At 44.0% G+C, this 20,457-nt stretch overlaps 1 protein-coding gene across 1 annotated transcript; it reads right to left on the minus strand.

Moving 5' to 3' along the window:
• Window positions 1-542: 542 nt before the first annotated feature.
• PASK (PAS domain containing serine/threonine kinase) lies at window positions 543-20,168 on the minus strand. The gene is made up of 17 exons (XM_035544948.2): window positions 19,988-20,168; window positions 18,593-18,828; window positions 17,430-17,600; window positions 15,973-16,113; window positions 15,044-15,178; window positions 14,084-14,374; window positions 13,574-13,736; window positions 11,938-12,112; window positions 9,521-10,848; window positions 8,649-8,830; window positions 7,418-7,585; window positions 6,458-6,583; window positions 5,779-5,913; window positions 4,451-4,650; window positions 2,929-3,062; window positions 1,787-1,930; window positions 543-1,583 (listed from the first exon to the last, which is right to left on the minus strand). The coding sequence occupies exons 1-17, from the start codon at window positions 20,166-20,168 to the stop codon at window positions 1,372-1,374; spliced, it is 4,122 nt and encodes a 1,373-aa protein (XP_035400841.1). The 3' UTR covers window positions 543-1,371.
• Window positions 20,169-20,457: the final 289 nt, after the last annotated feature.

Here is a 20,457-nt window from a genome sequence, read left to right on the forward strand (position 1 = left end):
TCTCTGGGCCTGGCCGCCCAGCCCATTTTTAACCCAGCACAGAGTGTGCCTGTCCAAGCCATGGGCTGCCAGCTTCTCCAGGAGAATGCCATGCCATAAGCCTTGCTGAAGTCTAGGCAGACTGTGTCAGCAGGCTTTCCCTCATCCACCAGGTGGGTCACCCAGTCATAGAAGGAGATGAGGTTGGTCAGGCAGGACTTGCCTTTCATGACCCCCTGCTGACTGGCCCTGATCCCCCAGTGGTCCCGCATACATTGTGTGATTGCATTCAAGGTGACCTGTTCCATCACCTCTCCTGGCACCGAGGTCAGGCTGACAGGCCTGTAGTTCCCCGGGTCCTCTTTATGACCCTTCTTATAGATGGGCATCACATTAGCAAGTCTCCAGTCATCCAGGACCTCTCCGGATGACCAAGACCACTGAGAGACAATGGAAAGCAGCCCAGGAATCTGCCAACTCCCTCAGCACCCTCGGGTGGATCCCATTTGGCCCCATGGACTTGTGACAGTCCAAGTGGAGCAAACTCTAAACAGCACCCAAATGGCAATCAACCAACAAAACTAAGGTGTTTATTCATTCATTATTCAGAAAGTGAAACTACGTATAAAAAGTAAAAACAGCCAATAAAAATACATTCTGAGTTATAAACAATTAAAACAAAACAAGCAACATCTTTCTCTTACTGCTTTAAAGCCCAGCCTATGTACAAACATAATCCCATTTATTAACTAGAAGCTTTTCTTGCCTCAGCACTCCCCTCACAGCACCAGTAACATCCCCAGGGCAAGCACTGTTACTTCCGCCTGTTAGCAGCTCTGTACCACTGCAGAAATGCTCCTTTCCAACAGCCCCAGCACTGCCTGGGCTTGACATCGAATTCCCTACTGACTGTGCAAGATCCTTTCAGGATGTCTCTGCTCCATCAGAGTGCTGCCAGCTCCTCGGTGAGGCAAAAAGCAAAAACAAGGCCAGATCTTGGACTGTGGAGTACATCAAAAGTCAGTGTAACAGGTGATCAGAACTCACTGCTGAGTAATTTGCCAATGTGAATACAAGTATTTGCAGCAAGCGTGCTTTGTGTGCATCTAACCACTTCTGGGGTAGAACAGAAGGGACTGGGGTAAGACCAACAGCTCCTGCCTGCTACAGTCTGGACAAGAATAATCATCCTGATGTCAAAGACTGCCCCATCAGACTACAGAAGGTGGTTCATATCACAAGCCTCTCTCATAGCAAATCCCAGCTATTGCTCTCAGGATTTCCCAAGAATTTCAATTTTTATGTGAGGGATCATCTTTCTACAAGAGAGAAGTGCTTAAAATTAATTCCCATTGCCTCCTGAGTGACAGCATATGCACTGCAGTAAGGGAGCTATCGTTCCACAGGCAGGGGCTTCTGCAGAGGGAGACTGCAGCGATACCCCAGACCCAAGCCGTGGCACTCCGCAGCCGCTGCTCCTTCTGAGTGGGGATCTGCATGTACACAGTTGGAAGCATTCAAGCACGGCTCACATTCCAAACAAGGAGCTGGAAGTCCGTCTCCTTGCACACACTCACCAGAACCATTTCTCAGTCGACTGCTTTCTAGAGAGAAAGATAAACAGTGAAGAATGAACCACAGGTTCCACTGGTCAACAGGCCTAAGTTCAAAGTAAGCTTATTTGGATATAAGATGGTCTTCTAGCAAGAAGTATCTTACTAACCACAGCCAAACCTTTTCCTATAAATCCTCCCTGCCTGCTCTGTAGGCCCCTGGTGGGGGAAAAGCCTTCAAAACAACATCTTACCTGCCTCAGCAGAGTATACCTCTTCCCAGGTATAACTACCCAGGTTGACAGGCTGCTTCAGCCAAGGATCCTCTACTAACATGGCTAGAGTCATGCGCTGCTCTGGAACAGGATGCAAAAGCCCAGCAATCAGATTCATGAGATCTGGGGAGAGGCAGCAGCGAGACAAACAGTTCAGTCAATATTTTAGGTATGCTGAGAATGCAATATGATTTGTATCCAAAGAATGCAGACCTTAATTACAAATCCTCCCTGTTAATCCCTTGTACTATCCTGTTGTCTCAGTTTTATTCACAACTACTTACATGAGCTCAGCTCTGAGAATGATCTGAGATTTCCAGGTTGTGAAAACAAGGAACCAAGAGAGGAGTTATGACACTGAGGAGGACAGACGTAGAGACACATGCTACAGAGCCAACCCTGTTTCCAAGCCCAGTCTTGTCCTGCAGCCATCCCATGTTTCATCTGTGATTAAAGGTGCACTCAGGGTTCAGGGAAAGCTTCAAGAATTTACTCTTCAATTGCATCACTACTGAAGCCTTACAACCACAGTGCTCCTAGGACCACAGAGAACTTGAAGACTGACAGTAGACTGACGTGCAACTAGTTTTCTACAGCTCCAAATGAAAGCAAAGCTAATGTATTTTTCCTGTGAGGTCAAGCCATACAATTCATTCAGAAATTATAAATTAACAGATTATCAAACATCCCAAAAGCGACATGTTATTGGTTGGTGATTAGTTCACTGAGATAAAATTTGCATTAGAGTTGCACGAGTGCCATTAACGATCTTAAACTTATCTACTAGAGCCAACCCTCCTATGAGGCATTGTTTGTTCCAGTTTTCTCAGGTATAAACCTCACTGAAGTTTGAAAAGCCGATAGCTTGAATCATCATCTTAAGTGGGAGGACTGGAATTTGAAACTAATAAAACATACAGCAGATAGCTGCAACGCAGGCATAAAGAACTGCAGAACTGATCTGAAAAGGATACCTCTGCTTCAGTGAACAGCTTCTTAAATCATTATAGAGGACATTTGGAACTATTTTTCCAGTTTTTCCCTTCTTCCTGGGGAATAAGTACTGCTCATACTTTCCTGAGAGATCTGCTCATTCAGAAAAGTAAATTGGAAAAAATTACCTTTTGACACAAGCTGAGGAGGATTCAGGACAGCTGCCATGGCCTCCTCCAGCTCACAGAAGGGATTCTCTCCAAATATTAGGGTATAAAGGGTGACACCAAGCGACCACATCTCCAACTCAGGGCCGTGATACCTGTGCAGAGATACACAAGCTTGCATAAACTCAGACTGCAAATACATAATTGTATGCTAAGGAAGGTAAGGGGAAAAAAAGCTGGTTGATAGCCCTCATTTCCAATTTTTATCTTAACGGAGGAAGTTTGTGAGAATTCTCACGTTTTTGAGAAATCTGTACTGTTCTTCTCTGTGAAAGAAAAATAACTAAAGAACAGCCAACCATTTTCAGTTGATGAATATGTATAATATGCACTGAGACTTCTTACACAAGTAAGCTGGTGACAATAGCACTTAAGTGTCCTCCTTCTATACCATAACCCCAACTATCAATTAAATCTTTAAACAGAAAATCAGACACTTAATTGGAATCCTATTTGCCCCCTCCAATCCATTTCAAAGCCAACAGTTATTCTGAAATAAATGTTAATTATCTAGATTCCAACTGAGAAGAAGGGGCAGTTTCTCCTCAAAGCAACAGGCTGAATTCCCAGGGCAATGTGGTTCCATCTCCCACCTAGTTCCCAGCAGGAATTTCCTTCCCTCCTTGCATAGCTTTCTGCCACTCATTAACGGGGTGCCTGAAGGATGCATTAAAAAAAGCTGTGAAAAAACAAGAGCAAGGTAACGTACTCGCAGGTACAGTTAATGTTTACCTCCCTGGGATGGCTTCCCTCCGGGAGTGGGAGTGAGACTGTCAGCCTGCAGGTAAAGAGCATACACAGAAGGAGAGAGCAGGGAAAAGATAGCTAGGATTTGGGCTGCACATCCAAGACAGCAGCAAGACAAGCTGTAGGGGAAGAATCCTCAAGTCCAGAGGGGCACAAAAATGAAGGGGGAGATGAACCACAATCGAACTGCAGAAATTGATACACAGAAGTAGAAAGAGGGGAACAGAAGAGATGAAAGTGAGGGAAGTACAAAAAAGGCAGACATGGCAAGGGACAGATGCTATACATGAATGCTTGCTTATAAAACCTCTCTAAAAGAGCAATTTTTAGTAGAGAGACAGGTAGGAAGAGGTTAGCAAGTTGACATATGTATTACGAGAGACTGAGGAAAAAGGACACATTCAAGTCACAACACAGAGCGTTCAGACACGTATGCCAGGCTGGAGATGACAGCTGTAGGCTTGGTCTTGAACTGATCTCTGCAGTAGGACAGACATCAGTATAAGGGCTTGCAAACACATCTGACCAGAATAAGAAAGCCTGTCAACGGGTTTAGTCAGAAACAACTTTGTACGTATTGAAGCCTTTGAAAATAATTTCCGTCACTGCCGTGCCCTAAATCTCATGTCAGCTTTCTGTGGTTAGATACTGTAGCAGTGCATCAATGGCAAAGCAGCTTGCACACATTTTCTGGTGTGATGGACACAAAAAAGTGATTTTGCACAGGGTGACATACGCTTGGCCGGAGAGCACTTCTGGTGAGCAGTATTCAATTGTCCCACAGAAGGTGTAAAACAGCTTGCCGGGTTCCAGGTAGGCAGCCGAACCAAAGTCCACTAATTTAATTGTGAAATCTTCAGCAATGACAATGTTTTCATCCTTGATATCTCTGTGAAGGATGTTCCTACAGTGGAGATACCCAACAGCTGACACAATCTGAAAGAGGAGGGGAGAACAAGGTGTTAATTCAAAGATGTCCTGGATAAGGCACATGGCACCAGGTAGTTACAATAACCACACTTTAAGTTGCTTTGACACTTATTAACAAGATGCAGATCCCAATTTTGGTAACTGCACACAAATTCAGGAATGCCTGTCTGCATTGCTGCAGCGGGTATTACAATACTCTTGACAGAGAGAATTAGAAAAGCAATTGCTTGCTTTCCTCTCACAAATGTGCAGGAAGATGGCATGGCGTGCTTTGGTTAGAAGCATCAGAGCTTATTGTTACAATCCTGCAGGTTACTTTATTTTTATCCCAGCTTCATCTGGAGGTCCCTTTGATTCCTCCGAAAGGATATTACTGCATGCCTCCAATGCTGCAGGATGACAAAGCACTTAAGAGTGAAGTTTGGTATAAATAATATACTCACTCCATTTTTCTTGCTGCACGATTCATGCTACAGTGCTATAATTAAGAACAGCATCAGAATTATATCACCTTGGAGACAATCTTGATCCCTACCACAATATATCTGAACAAGAAAAGCAGATAGTTAAGGGAGAAAAGCGTCTATTTATAACACAAAGCTCCCTCTGCAGAGAAATACTGTACAGGGCTGAAGTAACAAAGCATCCCCATAAACTCAAGGGTGGCTTAGGAAAGAGGCTTATCAGCCCTTTACACCCATTGCCAATCTAAAACAAGCACTGATCTAAGTGAGAGCATGGCTTTTAGTGAGGCTTGGGGCAACTTCTGGGCACCTTTCTCCTCGCCCAGAGGAGCAGCTGCCACGCGAATGGGCTCGTATGCTGCTACAACCACAGCCAAGAGGTGAGCACTCTCTGTAGGAAACCCTAATAGGAAGTAAGTAAGGTCCTGTAAACATTACTTTGTGACACATTTCTACCTAAACCTTGAAAATGTTTCTGTGGGTAGCATTTCTGTTAGCGAGACATCAGCCCTGCAGAATAAGGTAGAAAAGCTCTGCCAGTAGTGAGTACGACTGGGGGAATATAGCCATGCCTACTGATTAGCCAGTCCTTCCGAGTGAAATAGGATCCCAGATCTTATACTAACCACATTTTACCAGCATGTAGCAATTGTATGTTCCCAGCTCTCACCTGCCTGAATAGATAGCTTGCTAATGGCTCATCCAAATCAGGCTGATTATCAATGAATGTAAAGAGATCCAGACCAGATCCATGCTTCTCCATCACCAGCTGGAAGAAGTGTTCATTTTCCAACACATCCAGCACCTATAAATAACAGACTGGCTTTTATCATGTGCTTCATCCTCAAACTCCCTTTATTATTATTATTTATTTGAATTAAACAAACACTACTTTCCCCTTGGAGATTTAATCAAAGTACACTATAACCTTTGAAGTCTTCACTGAGTACAAATACTTCTTGAAAAGAGAGTAGAACTAAAAATCTAGAGGAATTCTCTTCCAGAAAAAAAAAAAAAGGAATCAAGATGTATCCAAGTTATTTACCAAACTAGTACATGTTCAGTTGTGACATTGTATGTCCACTTCCAAGATATGCATCCAGAAATAATGTACAGGCTTTCTTTCTGCTAGATGCACACCTTTGGATCTGTGCTTACATCAATTGTTTGTGGCACAAGTGTATAACAGCAAGTGGCAAACCCTCCCAAATAAAGCATGATTGTTCTTTCCTGAAAGGTATCTTTATCAGACAGCACTGCCTCACTCCTGAAGAAGAGGCACAAGGCTCCAAGTGTTCAAAGTAGACATGTGACCCAGTTCAAACTGCATTTACTCTGAGTTACTTTACCTTAATGATACTCGGGTGCTGCAGCTTCAACAGGATTGAGATTTCTTGAGTAACTCTCCCCACGTCAGGATCATCTACCCAGCAGTCTTCAAGCACCCTCTCCTTCCAGATGAACTTCACAACAACCTAAGCAGACAACAGCATTTCAGCATTGCCTACAAGAGCAGGGCTTCAAGTGTTTGACAAGTTAATTTACAAGAAAAATGTTTGTGAATCATGTAACTCAAAGGACAGAAGTAATCTGATATGCATTGCTTTGCTTAGAACATCTATAAGCATCTTTAAACTAATTTACTCCTAGATACCAAATGATCCACAGAAATGGAAGGTATTTATCATTCTTTTTCCCTTTACTACTAATAAAATCAAATTCCAAAGGCTTTTAAAAACTGAATTCCAAAGGCTCTGACAGGCCAGTTCTCTTATCAGCTCAATTACAGTAGCGGTGAGCTCTGCCACAGAGATAGAGTGGAAGAAAACAAGCACTTCACATCTACACAGAGAAACGCTAGGATTTGCCTCTCAACACCCAAAATACTTCTGGTAAAGAGGGCCCCATAACCTCAACATACCTATTCCACAGTGAAGTAACCACGTTCTTGAGTTGTGGCACGATAAACTTCGGAGCGTGCCATTCACTTTAGCAACGTTTGATTATGGTCTGTAGTTCTATTAATCCTAAAGTATGCTTCTTTCAACTGGTTAAAATAGCTACATAGTCAGTCTCCTTCTGTGCCTGCTGCCTTAGGTAACAGTTTACACATTATATCAATGCAAACATGTTGCTGTCCTGTTTCTATAAGGTTAGTAATCTCAGATTCGCATCAAAAACAAAGGAAAACCCCGACCTACCAAAGAGCATCTTTTAATGGTATAGTATGGACTTTATATGGACACTCTAGCCTTTCAGTTTTGATCCTAGAATATTTATTGCAATGATATGTTAAAGAAATATTTAACCTCCTGGTGATCCTTCTTGTCCCTGGCAGTCCAGACAAAGCCAAAAGATCCTTTGCCTATAAGATTGAGAGTGTCGTATTTTTTTGCATATTCTCCCTCACATGCCCTCAGTCTTTCAAGCTCTTCCGCTCTTCGGGAATTCTCAAAGAGTGAAGTTGATCTGATGGCCTAGGGACAGATTAAAAAAAAAAAAGTTAGCAAGAAAATGAAAGGTAAAGGAAATACTGAAAGGAAACTACACTTCTACAAGATCAGCTAAAAGGAACATCTTTGTTTTTTAATAGCAAGAACCGTATGTTGATGTAACCATCTAACACGACAAGTTAATTCAGCAGTCTGCTCTCAGCAGCTGTTGATACTGCTTAATTCAGCGAAAGGTAAAGAAAACAAAAGAATATGCACTTGAGAAACTTGAACAAAATTCTCTGTGCACTTTACATTTCAATAAACATTCAGCTCCTCGGAGCTGCACATAGTTTGGATCTATCAGCGCTATATATATGATGTCTAAATAAAATAATCATAAAATCCAGCTATGTAAAGACTTAATGAATGCATAGATTTATTCCAGGGATCTATAATTACCTGTGTCAATTGATCAAAGATATTGTTTTCTGCTATGGCCCTGGTCAAAGTACTGTCAGCTTTACATCCCACTACTACTAAAAAGCAGGCCTGCGCAGTTGTGCTTTCAGGATATACAGCACAGATGCACGCCTACTGTTCAGCTACGTGGTGTTAGCTTTCTGTACACCACGCAGATTGCAACATCTCCAGAGGGAGCTAAACAAAATGCAGTTTCCTTTTGCTGACTTAAGTCAGTAAATGAAAGCTTTCAGCTTAGTATTTCCTTTCTTAATAATGCTATGTCATTGATGCCAGTGTGACTACAGTCATTTAAAAAATAACTTCACCACACTGGTATAAACTTCCACTGTAGATATACTTAAACCAGCCTAAGAACAAATATAAAATCAGGTGCTTTTACTACTCAAGTTAACTTGAATAGTAAACCTGGGAAAGCTAATTACACTAAGCCAAACACACACTACCAGAAGTGTTACAATAGTCATTTGTTGTTTTTAGAGCAATGAAATACTTCTTTTGATACAGAAATAGGAAAACCAGGAAACAGCAATACCCCCTGCCCCAGCCTCATGGCATGTTGTAAGTGGAAAAACTTCTCAGCTTTAGCTTCCGCTCAACATTATATAACAGTTGAGTTTCTTACTTCTCCAAGGCTGTGCGTTGAAAGATCTGCAATGGACTGGGTAGAGCTTGCTAGGCTGGAGAGCAAAAGCTGAGTCTTTGCTACTGCTTCTTTCCGGCTCTGTAGAAGGTCTTTCACCACCCAGACACAGAAAAGTATGGCAGGGTCCTGCAGTTCTACACGTTTTACTTCAAAGAGTATACCTGTGGAAACAGGTGAGGAAATAAAATGGTGGAATCAAACATTAGTGTCTAATGAAACCACAGTTAGCTTAGGATGAAATCCTGAGTTCTTGAAGTGAATTCCTGTGGTTTCTTCATTACTTCTTGGGGGAACACCTACATTGGAAAGATTCATCTGAGGGTGGCTGACAAAAGCACAGCTCTTCTAGAGATACCTGGAGGTTACTGCCACAGTGTCCCATCTCCCCCCTTGGCAGAAATTTTAGTCAGTGCACAACTAGGACTGTTAATTTCACATTATTATTTAAGATGACATAAAACCTGGGATTTTATACAAGTAGCTACAGAGTCCAGCTTGAAGGACTGTACAAAACATCCCGTTTTACAATTCAAATGCAAGTTTTACAATGGAGGTTGGATTTGGTGTTCAGGAACAATTGTCAGTTTCAAATCTTTTAATTGTGTTTTAAGAATATTTCTGACTATTCAATCTCCATTAACTTCTTAGTAACTTTACATTTTTACCACCAACTATTCCAATGCCCTTTGCATAGAATTAAATACTGCTTTTCTTTCTAGATGCTAGAGCTTCCTTCCTTCCTTCTCCACTGTGAGCTTCTAACCCAGAAGTACCTGCCTTCTGCAAAAACATGGGTGAAGAACAGTGTCCCAGTAAGAGTTTTGGGAAGGGGGGAAATAGGTTTAACTTACTTAACTGTGAACCATCTCTGTGACAGCAATTCCCAGTGTAGCTGCCTTCCAGAATCTCTGCATTCAAAGGAGGTGCTGGATTCAGTCTTCCTTCTTGTTTCACAGGGGTAGATGTTACTTTTATCTCTGTATTTTCCAGCCCATGCAATAGACAGTCTTCTTCAGGATTTCCTTCACTTTTCAGTGGGTTTCTGTTGACGTTATCCCCCACAGCCTCCACAAAAGTTTCAGGCTTATCAAGAAATACTTTGGAGGATCCTTCAGAGTTTTCCAAATGCTGTAGGTAGGCCAGCCACCCAGAACCACCTTCTATGGCAACACCATTCAATAGCTGCTTTTCTTGCCCAGTTGAAAAAGCACTGTTCTGAGTTAGCATATTGCCTACAGCTGAGCCCAGTGCATTAGAGGAAGACACTCCAGGATCTGTAGTAGCACCTAAACAATTGGCTGAGTTCCCCTTGACGCCAATATTCAGATCCAGCTCCTCAAGACCAGAGCAAATACAGCTCAGCTCAGCATCTGATTCTTTAACATCTGCGTGTCCTGTGGTAACTCCCAATGCAGGAGCAGTGCAACCCATTTTATTTCCTGAGTGAACATCATGGATACTATTTCTTCCATTTGCAAAGGAAAATGATGAAGCATCATTTAGCAGGCAGCTTTCAACGACAGTGCGATCAGCATTGGAAAGTTTTGCATCACATATCAAGCTTGTTTTTGACAACTGTCCTCTAGCCCCATGGCTTTGAAAGTCTGGTGTTGTCCCAGACCATGGCTCATTTATTTTTGGTGTTCTGGATGAGTTACAAGCAAAACCGGAAGGCTTGTCCACGCCATGGGATGCAGTATCTAGCTTGTCTTCTGGGCTACAAGAAACAGTAGATGAGCCGATGTTTGCTGAGGAAGATTGTCCCTGAGCATCGGTGGAGTGCTGATCCTCCAGCACTGCACATGGTAACCTAGAGACCTGCTGACAATTTAATTCCTTCAGGTCCTGATGATGAACTTGTAACGGACTAGGCAAAATACTACTCTCACCAGCACTTCCAGTCTCAGAGGCACCGGATGCTGCGCTGTGGCTGCTTCTTACCGGAGTCTTTATGTTCTGACGTGAATCCAGCTGTTCTGAAGCAGATGACGTGGGAGAGATCCTTGAATGGCATGTTTTCTGAGAATTATACAATCCTGCTTTTTCCACCACTCCGCATTGTTCCACTGCTCTGATTCTGTCAGGCCAGGTTTCAGGAGAAGGCTCTTCACAGCGGGCTGACGGACCATCAGCGACAATGCTGTCTTCACCGTAAGGATTCAAAGTTATTAGTGATATCCTGATGACAAAAGAATGAGAAAAGTCACCTGTATCCTACTGACTCTTCTGTTACTATGTTCATTATTTAAAACATGCCCCAATCATTTTATTATTTTAATTTAAAAGAAAAAGGCAGCGAAGTCTTGATACAAGCATCCACAATCATAACAAATTCCATCTTCACCAGAGATCAGGTACACTTGAATGGCAGTCTTTCCTTATGGATTATTTCCTTCTCTAGCTTAATTTCTAACTTTATTTCATAGACCATTTTCCACAACAAAAAGCCAATACACGTGGCAGTACACTTCCAGTCCTGAAAACAGAAGATCCCTGTTGTGCTTCCAGCTATCGTTTTAACTACAGTTCATTGAAGCCCACAACACAAAGTATTTTATGAACATTTCTATCAGTAAAAATGCAGAATAGAAAAACAGTCCATGTAGTAAAGCAGCTACAATCCAAGTACGATATAGATATATATTGGAAAATACAGACTACGAGTCTGTTTAGAAAATGACAAGAACTGTGCTGTAATACTCTGTACATTAAATAAGGCAGCAAACATTTTCTGAGAGTTGGAATCGTTAGTGTGGAATGTTTAAAATTTTACTTAAGCTAAAATGTGTGCATCATATAGGTTCTTGTGCAGAAATTCTAATTTTGTTACAGAAAAAAAAACCTAGAAAGATGCAGGACTCTACTAACAGAATATGCTGTCTTAATGACAGTCACACTGACCTCCATTCCAGGTAACCCGGCTTCAGTGCAACACCAGCTAGTGGATACCAAGGAAGGAAATAAACATTCACCGTTTCTTATCTATTAAGATAGGGCCTAATTAACTTCCCCAGCCTGGGTGAAACATTTGGTACCCATTAGAGATGAAACACCCATAACTTTAAGTTGTACGGATCTCAACAAAAATCTAAGGTAGGCAAAGCTCAATCAGTCCTGCAAATAGCACTCAGATTCTAAATAGAGACGGGTGCAGAAGGCTCTTGTTACACCTTCCACAAATATCAGAGGTGAAAAACAGTTTTTCCTTCTGATTGCCACCACAGGTTTTCATTTTTCGAAGTGAGGTCATGGTTCATAGAATGCCTACCTATCATAGGGCATGGATGCCACTTCGGGAGATGAGGGAGTAGATGAGAAACTGCTCCCATTCTTTTGCTTAGTCTCACCATGAAGTAATCTGTCTTCTTTGTCTCTTCTTTCTAATTTCTTCTCTTTATCTCTTGACAGAGGGCTGGCTAAAGATGCAGCCACAAAGCTGCTGCCTGTACCAAACAAAAAATAAGACCATACCAATTTAACCTTTTATGTTTATGCTTCAGTGTCCATAGTGATTAAAAATAACCTTGGAACTGCACTGGTCTGTCTTGTATGAGTATGAAAGACTTGATTAAGGCAAAGTGGTCCAAATACAAGCACTCCCCTCTACTTTGGCCTGAAAAGTTCAATGCAGGAATCTAAATGTTTCAGGGCTGCTAAAATTTACTTTCCTATCAAAGCTTTTGGACAGGTATTAACCTTCTGGGTTAGCTACTTGGCTTGAAATTCAGAGACCTAAGAGGGCAAACGACTATACAGAGGCTGGAAATAAAGCTTTCATACAAACAGCAGCAAGAGAAGGAAAAAAAAAAAAAAGCCCCAAATACACATATGCTCCCCACCCCAAACACTTAAAACGGAAAGTTTTATAACTCACTGAAATTGCAGGACGAAAAAGAAACAGTATATAGTCCACACATGGTTAAGACAAAGAATAAGATAAGAACTTCCCGAGCGAGTGAGCGACAAAAGATCAAAAGGGAAGAACACAAGCTTGCAAGATGAATCAGGTATTGATGCTGCAAAAGAAGGTAACACGTGAACAAATCTAGATTAGAATCTAGAACAATCACTCCATTTAGTAAAGGCTGAGTGCAAAAATTGTTTCCTCACCAAAGAGCTGAATTACTTCTAGATTAGAGGCACCACTCCACAAAAAAATTACTTAAGAAATTGCACAGTCTACTAACTCTCCTTTGTTCCAGTAGCAGCTGTGCATTGGTTCCGATGCAGCTGTGCATTTCAAAGCAAAGAAAAATAAAAAAGCAAACAGGAAAATGTTTTTCTGTCTCCTGTGATTTTTTTAACAGACATCTTGTGGTACAGATGAAAGTATGCACTCGCTTGTGCCCTCTGTTTTGGGCAGAGTTAGCTGGAAGACCTGATTTGGAGACACGGAGCTTCCTTGCTTCTGTTTATTCCTATTGTGTTCAGAGAAATAGAATTTTAATAATTTCTTTGTAAATACAACAAGCTGCACCAGAGCATGCGATGCCTCCTAATTGAAACAACACAGTAACGCAACGCTGAATATTAGCCAGCAACATGAGCCAATATATAAGATTGTCAGAATTTTTCTTTAAAATATTAGTCCTAAATATCTGCACATCTATTGCAATGTTGTCACAAAAGCTAAATTTTACAAATCTCAAGATATTTGAAGATTCTAGCAGGGGAGAAAGGGACAGAGAAGTGTTCAGTAAGTACAAAGCATTCTCTATTGACAGTGCAATTTCTGACTTGGATATTCAGTTTCATCTTCTTAACAAGAGAGAGGAGCACAACCTTACATGAACAATTCTGTTCACCTTAGGTTACAGTGGAAATCCCATTTAAAAACTGCGTAGCAGTACATGGCTTTTACAAAGCACATTCCCATTTCTGTAGGAAAATCTCTTCTGTTTTACCTTTGTTACAGCAGCTAGAACCACCTGTATGGCAGGCAGTAACATCTTCAAAGAGGCACTCACTCTCTGTCCCCATAGAGTCGTCAAGAGGAGGTAATGGCAAGGAACAGTCATTGCTTCTTTCCATGTTGTTATAGAAACCAGGGATCAGGAACGTTATGTTCTAAAACACAGAATGAAACCTGCTAAGCTGACTCCGACAGACTGGGGACAAATGCTAACAGTGATGGCGGCCCTGACCCTCACGGACAGCTGGGCAAAACCAATCCACATCACTGGTGGAGAACATACAAGCGTGCAGATTGCTTTGGCCTACTTGAAATCCACGCCAGCTCCTCAGCACTACAAAACAGCTACAGCAAGAGAATTTGTGTATCGTCCCACAAACCACTCGCTCAACACATTAACGCAGTTTTGTGGTAGACAGAAACACGTACAAAGACTTTACAGCTCCAATGGATATGTTGCCAGACACAGCAGTCATGGCGGGGATTAATATCACTGCCTTACCTTTCCCAGCAGTTCGTTCTTCTCATAGCCAAACAGTGTTAAAGCAAAACTGTCCTTGATGCAATGAATGGTTCCATCTGACTGCACAGTAATAAGGCCACTGATGGTGGATAACACTTCAACTGTAGCAGAGTAATGACAGTCTACGAAAGAGTCTTTTTCTGTCTGTAGAACACCGCTGTTCTGCACTGCTGTTTGGTCCTCCTCCAGAAGGCTAACTTGCAGCTTTAAACTGAGAGGAAATGTGTTACCCTCTCTGGATCGACCTACAGCTCTCTGGATCCTGAGGTTCTAAATTAAAGCAAAACAAAACAAATCCACAGAAAATCCCTAATAAAGTGTTTGGGGTTTATTTCAGGATTCACATAAAAAAACAACATAGCAAAGTTCTCAGGAGAAGGGAGCAGGAAAAGACAAACCAATCCTGTGAATATCAAAATGAACAAAGTCTGTTTTTCTAAGGTTTCAGAACCCAAAGTTGAACTGCTGCATGAAATCCTGATGACAAAGACCCGGAAAGTCCATGCTGCAGCTTTTCGGCAAAAGAGACGTTAATAAGGCCTCTTTCAACTATCTAGCTGCCTATTCCATAGCATTTGCAAGACCCAGATACTCTTCAGACTTTTACTCCTCACACGAACACGTCTGAAATTAGCTAAAGAATTCAGAGTAACATCAGGGAGCTGACTCAGATAGCATGTTTTCTTACAAAGCCAAGCTTCTGATGGATTGGAGGAAATTATCTTTCACCAAGACAGGCTCCACAAGAGGTCAGGGCTTGGGCTTATTCCTAGTTACAAAATACCCAGACAGCAGCTCCATAGAGCAGCAGACTCTTTCGTGGGACTTGTGCTTCTCTCTGAAAAGGCTTTCTTCTCTTACATGAGGAGGGAAAGCAGTGTGCACCTACTGCCCAAAGGGGAAGGGTATGGAACAACGTGGTTGGTACTCATACTATACCTTTGGAATTTTTTTGCCTAGAAGAGGGATCTGCACAGAAGGAACCAGGTCCTTTATATGGAGCCCAACTACTTCTTCCAATGTTGGGTAGCCATGGAGATGGGCAAAAAGAAGGTCGCATGATGTAATCTCTCCCTTGGGAAGAAAACGTACAGGAGTATTTTAACATTTTAGCCACAGTCCTCACAATCTTTTAACAGTCTCTGCAAGCATCTAAGCAAACAGCAGGTTTCATTCTGCTGTCTCTTCATGAATACAATTGACTCAGTAAAAGTAGACAAGGCATAATGCAATGCTTCTCTGACATTATCACACCACAGGGGAAAAGCAGGGCAGCCTAAGACTCCTCACAGAACTTGTCCTCAGCAAGCTGATCCCTTCACAAGGGCACCCCAGCCATAAATAATCAACCCCCTGCCAAACTACTCCTGTTCAAGTCTAATTCCATCCAATTGCAGCTCCCTGCCATGGCAGGGCTCCCCCCTACCAGCCCAGGCTGCCCCCAGCCCCACTCAGCCTGGCCTTAGGCACCTCCAGGGATGGGGCAGCCACAGCCGCTCCGGGCAGCCAGGGCCAGGGCCTCACCACTCTCTGACTGAAGAATTTCTTCCACATATCTCATCTCCCCTCTTTCAGTTTAAAGCCATTCCCCCTCGTCCTATGCCTACACCCCCTGACACACAGTCCCCCCCCAGCTTTCCTGCAGCCCCTTCAGGCCCTGGCAGGCCGCTGTGAGGTCTCCCTGGAGCCTTCTCTTCTCCAGGCCCAACACCCCCAGCTCCCTCAGCCTGTCTTTGCGGTCCTCCCCTGGACTCATTCCATGTCCTGCTCGTGCTGGGAGCCCCAGAGCCTACCAGTTTTTAGACACGCTTCACTTCCACAAACTGTGACAAAACGATGTCTCATTTGATCATTACGAAAACACTCACATCAACCCTGAAGGAGACGAAGGCTGAAAGTCTTTCCACTGGCTCCAGCAGAACCACACAACACTTGTTGTCCTTGCTTTTTATTCGCCTCAGCCAGACTGAGACAGGGATCTTCTGTTTGAGACGGCCTATGACATCCACCTTTCCAGAGAATTCAGAGATGTAGTTAGAATTTACTAAGACCACGTTACTTAGCAAGAATTTCAAACAAGAATAAGATATTAAGCCAAGACACCTCTCCCTCATTGTTATGAAAACCCTTTTTTCTTGAACACTTACTAGTTTTTATTGGAAGAAACATAGCTTTAATACAGAGTTGGTAAAGACTGCAAATAATTCACTGCTGTTGCTTTGCTTTCCTCTTTCCCAGCCTCAGGAAGACTCAAGGTGTTTCCATTGGTATAATACGTGTGTTGATCTCATGCCCTACCTTCAATGAAAAGTGCTTTTCAGAGATGCTTTATCTAAGAGATGCCCCACAAAGCTAACAAACACTCCACATCAGTAAGGCAGTTTACTTTCAGCTGCAGAAGCAGCAGCTTCATTTCTTATGGGAGAAGATTCTTCTCAAACCAGAAAATGCTTACTTACCTTATAACCTGCAGTGTTCACACTAAGCCTTTTATCTTTTTTAATCTGATCTTGACAGAATGGGTTTATGAATTACACAGTGACCCTATGGCAGCCTATAAAGCACTTGGCATGGCTGTAGTTTAGAGTTAGCGTCTCCGATAAAGACATTTAATTTTAATTCTGGATTTACCTAACCAAGCTTAAGATTTTTTTTGCTATACCCACTTGAGGATTCAGGAAGATCACGCTCTGAGGTACTGACAATTTCAGTACAAAAATAACCCATCGGGAAGAATTAGCTTATCTTCCCACTGTTTTCTAGTGACAGCTTACAACAGCAGCAAAAGAAAAGAGTTTCAAGACGCTTCTCACGCAGTTCTCTTATAAACAACCCTATTATAGGCACAGCATTAATTCCACTCTTTTGCACCAACTAGGGGGTTTTGTCACAAACATTTCACAGTATTTGGTTGATATGTAATATATAGAACGCACAGTGCAATTAAAGATCATTTAAAAAATATTGTAAAAGACCAGACAATTGGGAACTTTTCCATAATGTTTTCCACGTTAAGCAATGCATATTTTTTTTTTTTTTTTTTTAAATAAAGTGTCCTTGAAGCTCTAATTTGGTCAAGTCATCCTGACTATACATGTTGGCAGCTGGAAAGCTCTCATCGGTGCCTCCCAAACCACGTTTTACCTTCTGAACAGCCACATTTGCAAACACTTAAACAAAACAGTCTGACAAATAACTTAATTGACAAATGCCCATTAAGTTAAGTATACATGAAAATGAGATTGAAAAAAAAAAAAAAGCCAACACCCTAAGCCCCACAAATATTATATATGGTGGGAAATATTTGGTTGAACATCTCACATACCACAGTTCCTGAAAACACCGACGAACATTCATCAGTTTCTAAGGACTCCTCGCCCACAGCTTCCCATATCTCTTGACTGCATTTGGATATGAAGCGGGATAGCTTTTGGCCAATGAGCTCTTGACTACTGTACCCAAGCAGCTTGCAGGCTTTGTCATTAGCCACTAGAATCTAGAAGAGGAAAAAAACAAAACAAAACACCACAAGAATAAAAGCTTTCTGCTTCATTTATAGAACATCATCTCCTCAGGCTGTTGCTTTAATGTATTATATCAGTTCCTCTTGGTGGAAGTGGGGTGGTCCTCTTAAACTCTGAAATGTTTGAAATCAATTCACTAAAGCTTCTTGTTCTAAGACATCCATTGCCCAAGTATCTTCTTGGTTAAAAGTGTTTGAGACATTGCTTTTCTTTTAGGCTTCTTGCTTGCTTTTAGCTACCTACCCCCTCCAACCTCTTCTGTTGTTTCAGTAATTACATCCATAGAGGCAACGTGACAGTTTACTTGCAAGCCAAGCCTGGGCAGGCCACAAAATTTTATCCACTCCTAAAGGGAAGCAATAATCACACGAGTCATTGGCATGCTTACATCTCTGTTACAGACCAAGTTAGAATTAAATGTCTTTAAGACTGAAAGGCCCAAAGTGTCAGCTCAGGCTAAAAATGGCACAGCTCTTTAAGGCTTTTAGCACTCAATTTTACATCAGTGTTTCTGTTGGGACAGAAACAGAGAAAATCTATCTCTCCCAGTGCAAAAAAGTGTATTCACTGGGCAGATAAAGAGATGTCATGCTACCATGAACCCATCCTAGGGTCGGTACTTCCTAGACAGAAGGCTTGAAGCATATTTTGCTTTTTTTTTCTTCCTTTATGCCACATCTTGGCTGCACTCTTCTTTATTCCCTTTTTCTGTCTGAAAAAAAGACTCGAGACATCAGTGCTCCCAGCACTGACTTGTGTAATTTGCTAACTACAACCTGCAATGAAAGCATGCGCTTTGTCAGTCCTTACAAAATTACCGAGCCTGAGCTGACTACAAAATACCTTCCTGACACTCTAATATCTGGCAGATACAAGTAAGGTAGCAGGCATTTTAGCCTATACGGTGCCATACAGCCTATATCAGCCGTCCATTGAGTAGCTTAGCAGTTACTACTGCAAATACCTCTGTTGTGTTGGTATCCACGGTGAAGATGGCCTTGTTTGGATTGCGTGCGGCAGCCGGGAGGTGCTGGCTGGATTCCTCCACAGCGAGAGGATGCAAAAAGGAGTTAGAAGCAGAACTTCTGATGGAATTGGAGAGAGAGGAAGAGTCCAACTGAGCCCAAGAGTTACTGATTTTGCTGGTACAAACGTTATGAGCTGCCAGTGAAGACAAACAGTAAGAGCTCCATTTCTCCCCTGTGAGAACAGAAAGACCAGCTCTGTAGTTGTAACAATCTACTATAGGAGTATTAGAGAAATTAATAAAACAGTTGTTAGCTGGAGTCAAGTAATTTCATCCCAAAATATGCTCTTCTGGATTCTTTAAGAAATGACAAGAAAATAAAATCAACAAGACTAAAGACAACAGAAACAATGACAATAAACATATCTTTTTGAGTCACAGCCACTGGAACGATTAAACTCCATCCATAGTTTAGAAAAAAATCGCCAGCGTGCAAATAATTCAAGCAGACAACTCAGGTTTTCCTTCTGCTTAAGTTAACAGTTTAAAAGGGTTTGAATTATCTCAAGATAAAATTGAAAGCGTTATTACATATAATTACAGTTCAGAGTTAGTCAGAAGCCGGTTACTTAACTACTCGCAAGATGTGACACCGAAATACCTGCGCCCACACCACCACAGAACCACAGAACCGTAGAATACCCCGAGTTGGAAGGGGCCCACAAGGATCACCGAGCCCAGCTCCCGGCTCCACACAGGTCTACCCGAAAACTCAGGCCACGTGAGTGAGAGCACAGGCCAAACGCTTCTTAGGCTCCGACAGGCTCGGTGCCGTGAGTCTCGGTCCCTGGGGAGCCTGTCCCAGCGCCTCCCGGTGAAGAGCCGTTTTCTGTTGCGCGACGTCAAGCGGCTACGGGAAAACTCTCAGCGGTCCTGGCTGGAAGAGGCGCTTCCTTGGGAAGCGGCACCGGCAAAACCCGACGCCGCCGGGCTGCCAGCGGTGGCAGGGGCGCCACGAGCAGGTCACGCCGGGCACACCCCCGCGGTACAGCAGGGGCGCCCGCGGCCAGCCACGCGGCAAAGGGCGCAGCCCCTACCGCCACGGCGTACGTTGCGCGGAGCCCACCGCGCGGATAAGACGCGGCCCGAAGCGGACGCTACGTAGGGCCTATGGCACGTGCGAAACGTGACATGAAGAACCGCGTACGACGCCTGCCTCCCCGCTCGGGAGCTTCGCCGTTTCCGAGCACCGCACGAGGCGCTGGGCGGCGGCCAAGCGGCCCGGCCCCAGCGCCGACGGCCCGGCCCCGCGCAGCCCGTTCCCTGCCGCCTCCCCCGGCCCCCAGCGCCCCCGCGGCTCCGCAGGCGCACCCGCAGCGCCCCCGCGCTCACCGGGCAGCGCCGCCCCGCGCCGGCACAGCCGGCCCAGCTGCCCCCTGCTGCTGCTGCTGCTGCTGCTGCCGCCGCCGGCCCAGGGGCGGCCCCCGGCGGAGCCCCCCGGGAGGCCGAGGCCGAGGCCGGGCGCGGAGGCCGGGCGGCTCCCCCCGGGGGGGCCCCGCGCCTCGGCAGCCATCGCGGCCCCGAGGTGCGGAGGGGCGGGACGCGGCGGCCCCGCCGCCCAATAGGCGAAGGCGCTGGCGGAGCGACGCGGCCGGCGGCCAATCGGACGCCGCGGCGCACGTGGCGGGCCGTTCGAACGCCGCGCCGGCACCGCCCGCCTGAAGCCCGCGCGCCGCCCGTTGCTAGGGGATGCTCAGGCCAGCGCCGACGGTGGGCGGGAGGGGTCACAATTGGCCCGACCGGGCCGGCGGCCGCCCTCGGAACAGGCGGGGGGAGGAACGACCGGGCAGAGCGCCGGGCCC

Source organism: Cygnus atratus, chromosome 9 (assembly GCF_013377495.2).
Source record: "Cygnus atratus isolate AKBS03 ecotype Queensland, Australia chromosome 9, CAtr_DNAZoo_HiC_assembly, whole genome shotgun sequence".
Lineage (NCBI taxonomy): Eukaryota > Metazoa > Chordata > Aves > Anseriformes > Anatidae > Cygnus > Cygnus atratus.

Coding starts and splice junctions, on each gene's coding strand:
- PASK (XM_035544948.2), bottom strand. CDS start 20,168: ATGGCTGCCGAGGCGCGGGGCCCCCCCGGGGGGAGCCGCCCGGCCTCC. Junction 17,601..18,592: donor TGGATACCAACACAACAGAG/GTATTTGCAGTA, acceptor TTCCTCTTCTAG/ATTCTAGTGGCTAATGACAA. Junction 4,651..5,778: donor CAAGCTATCTATTCAGGCAG/GTGAGAGCTGGG, acceptor CTCCTCTTTCAG/ATTGTGTCAGCTGTTGGGTA.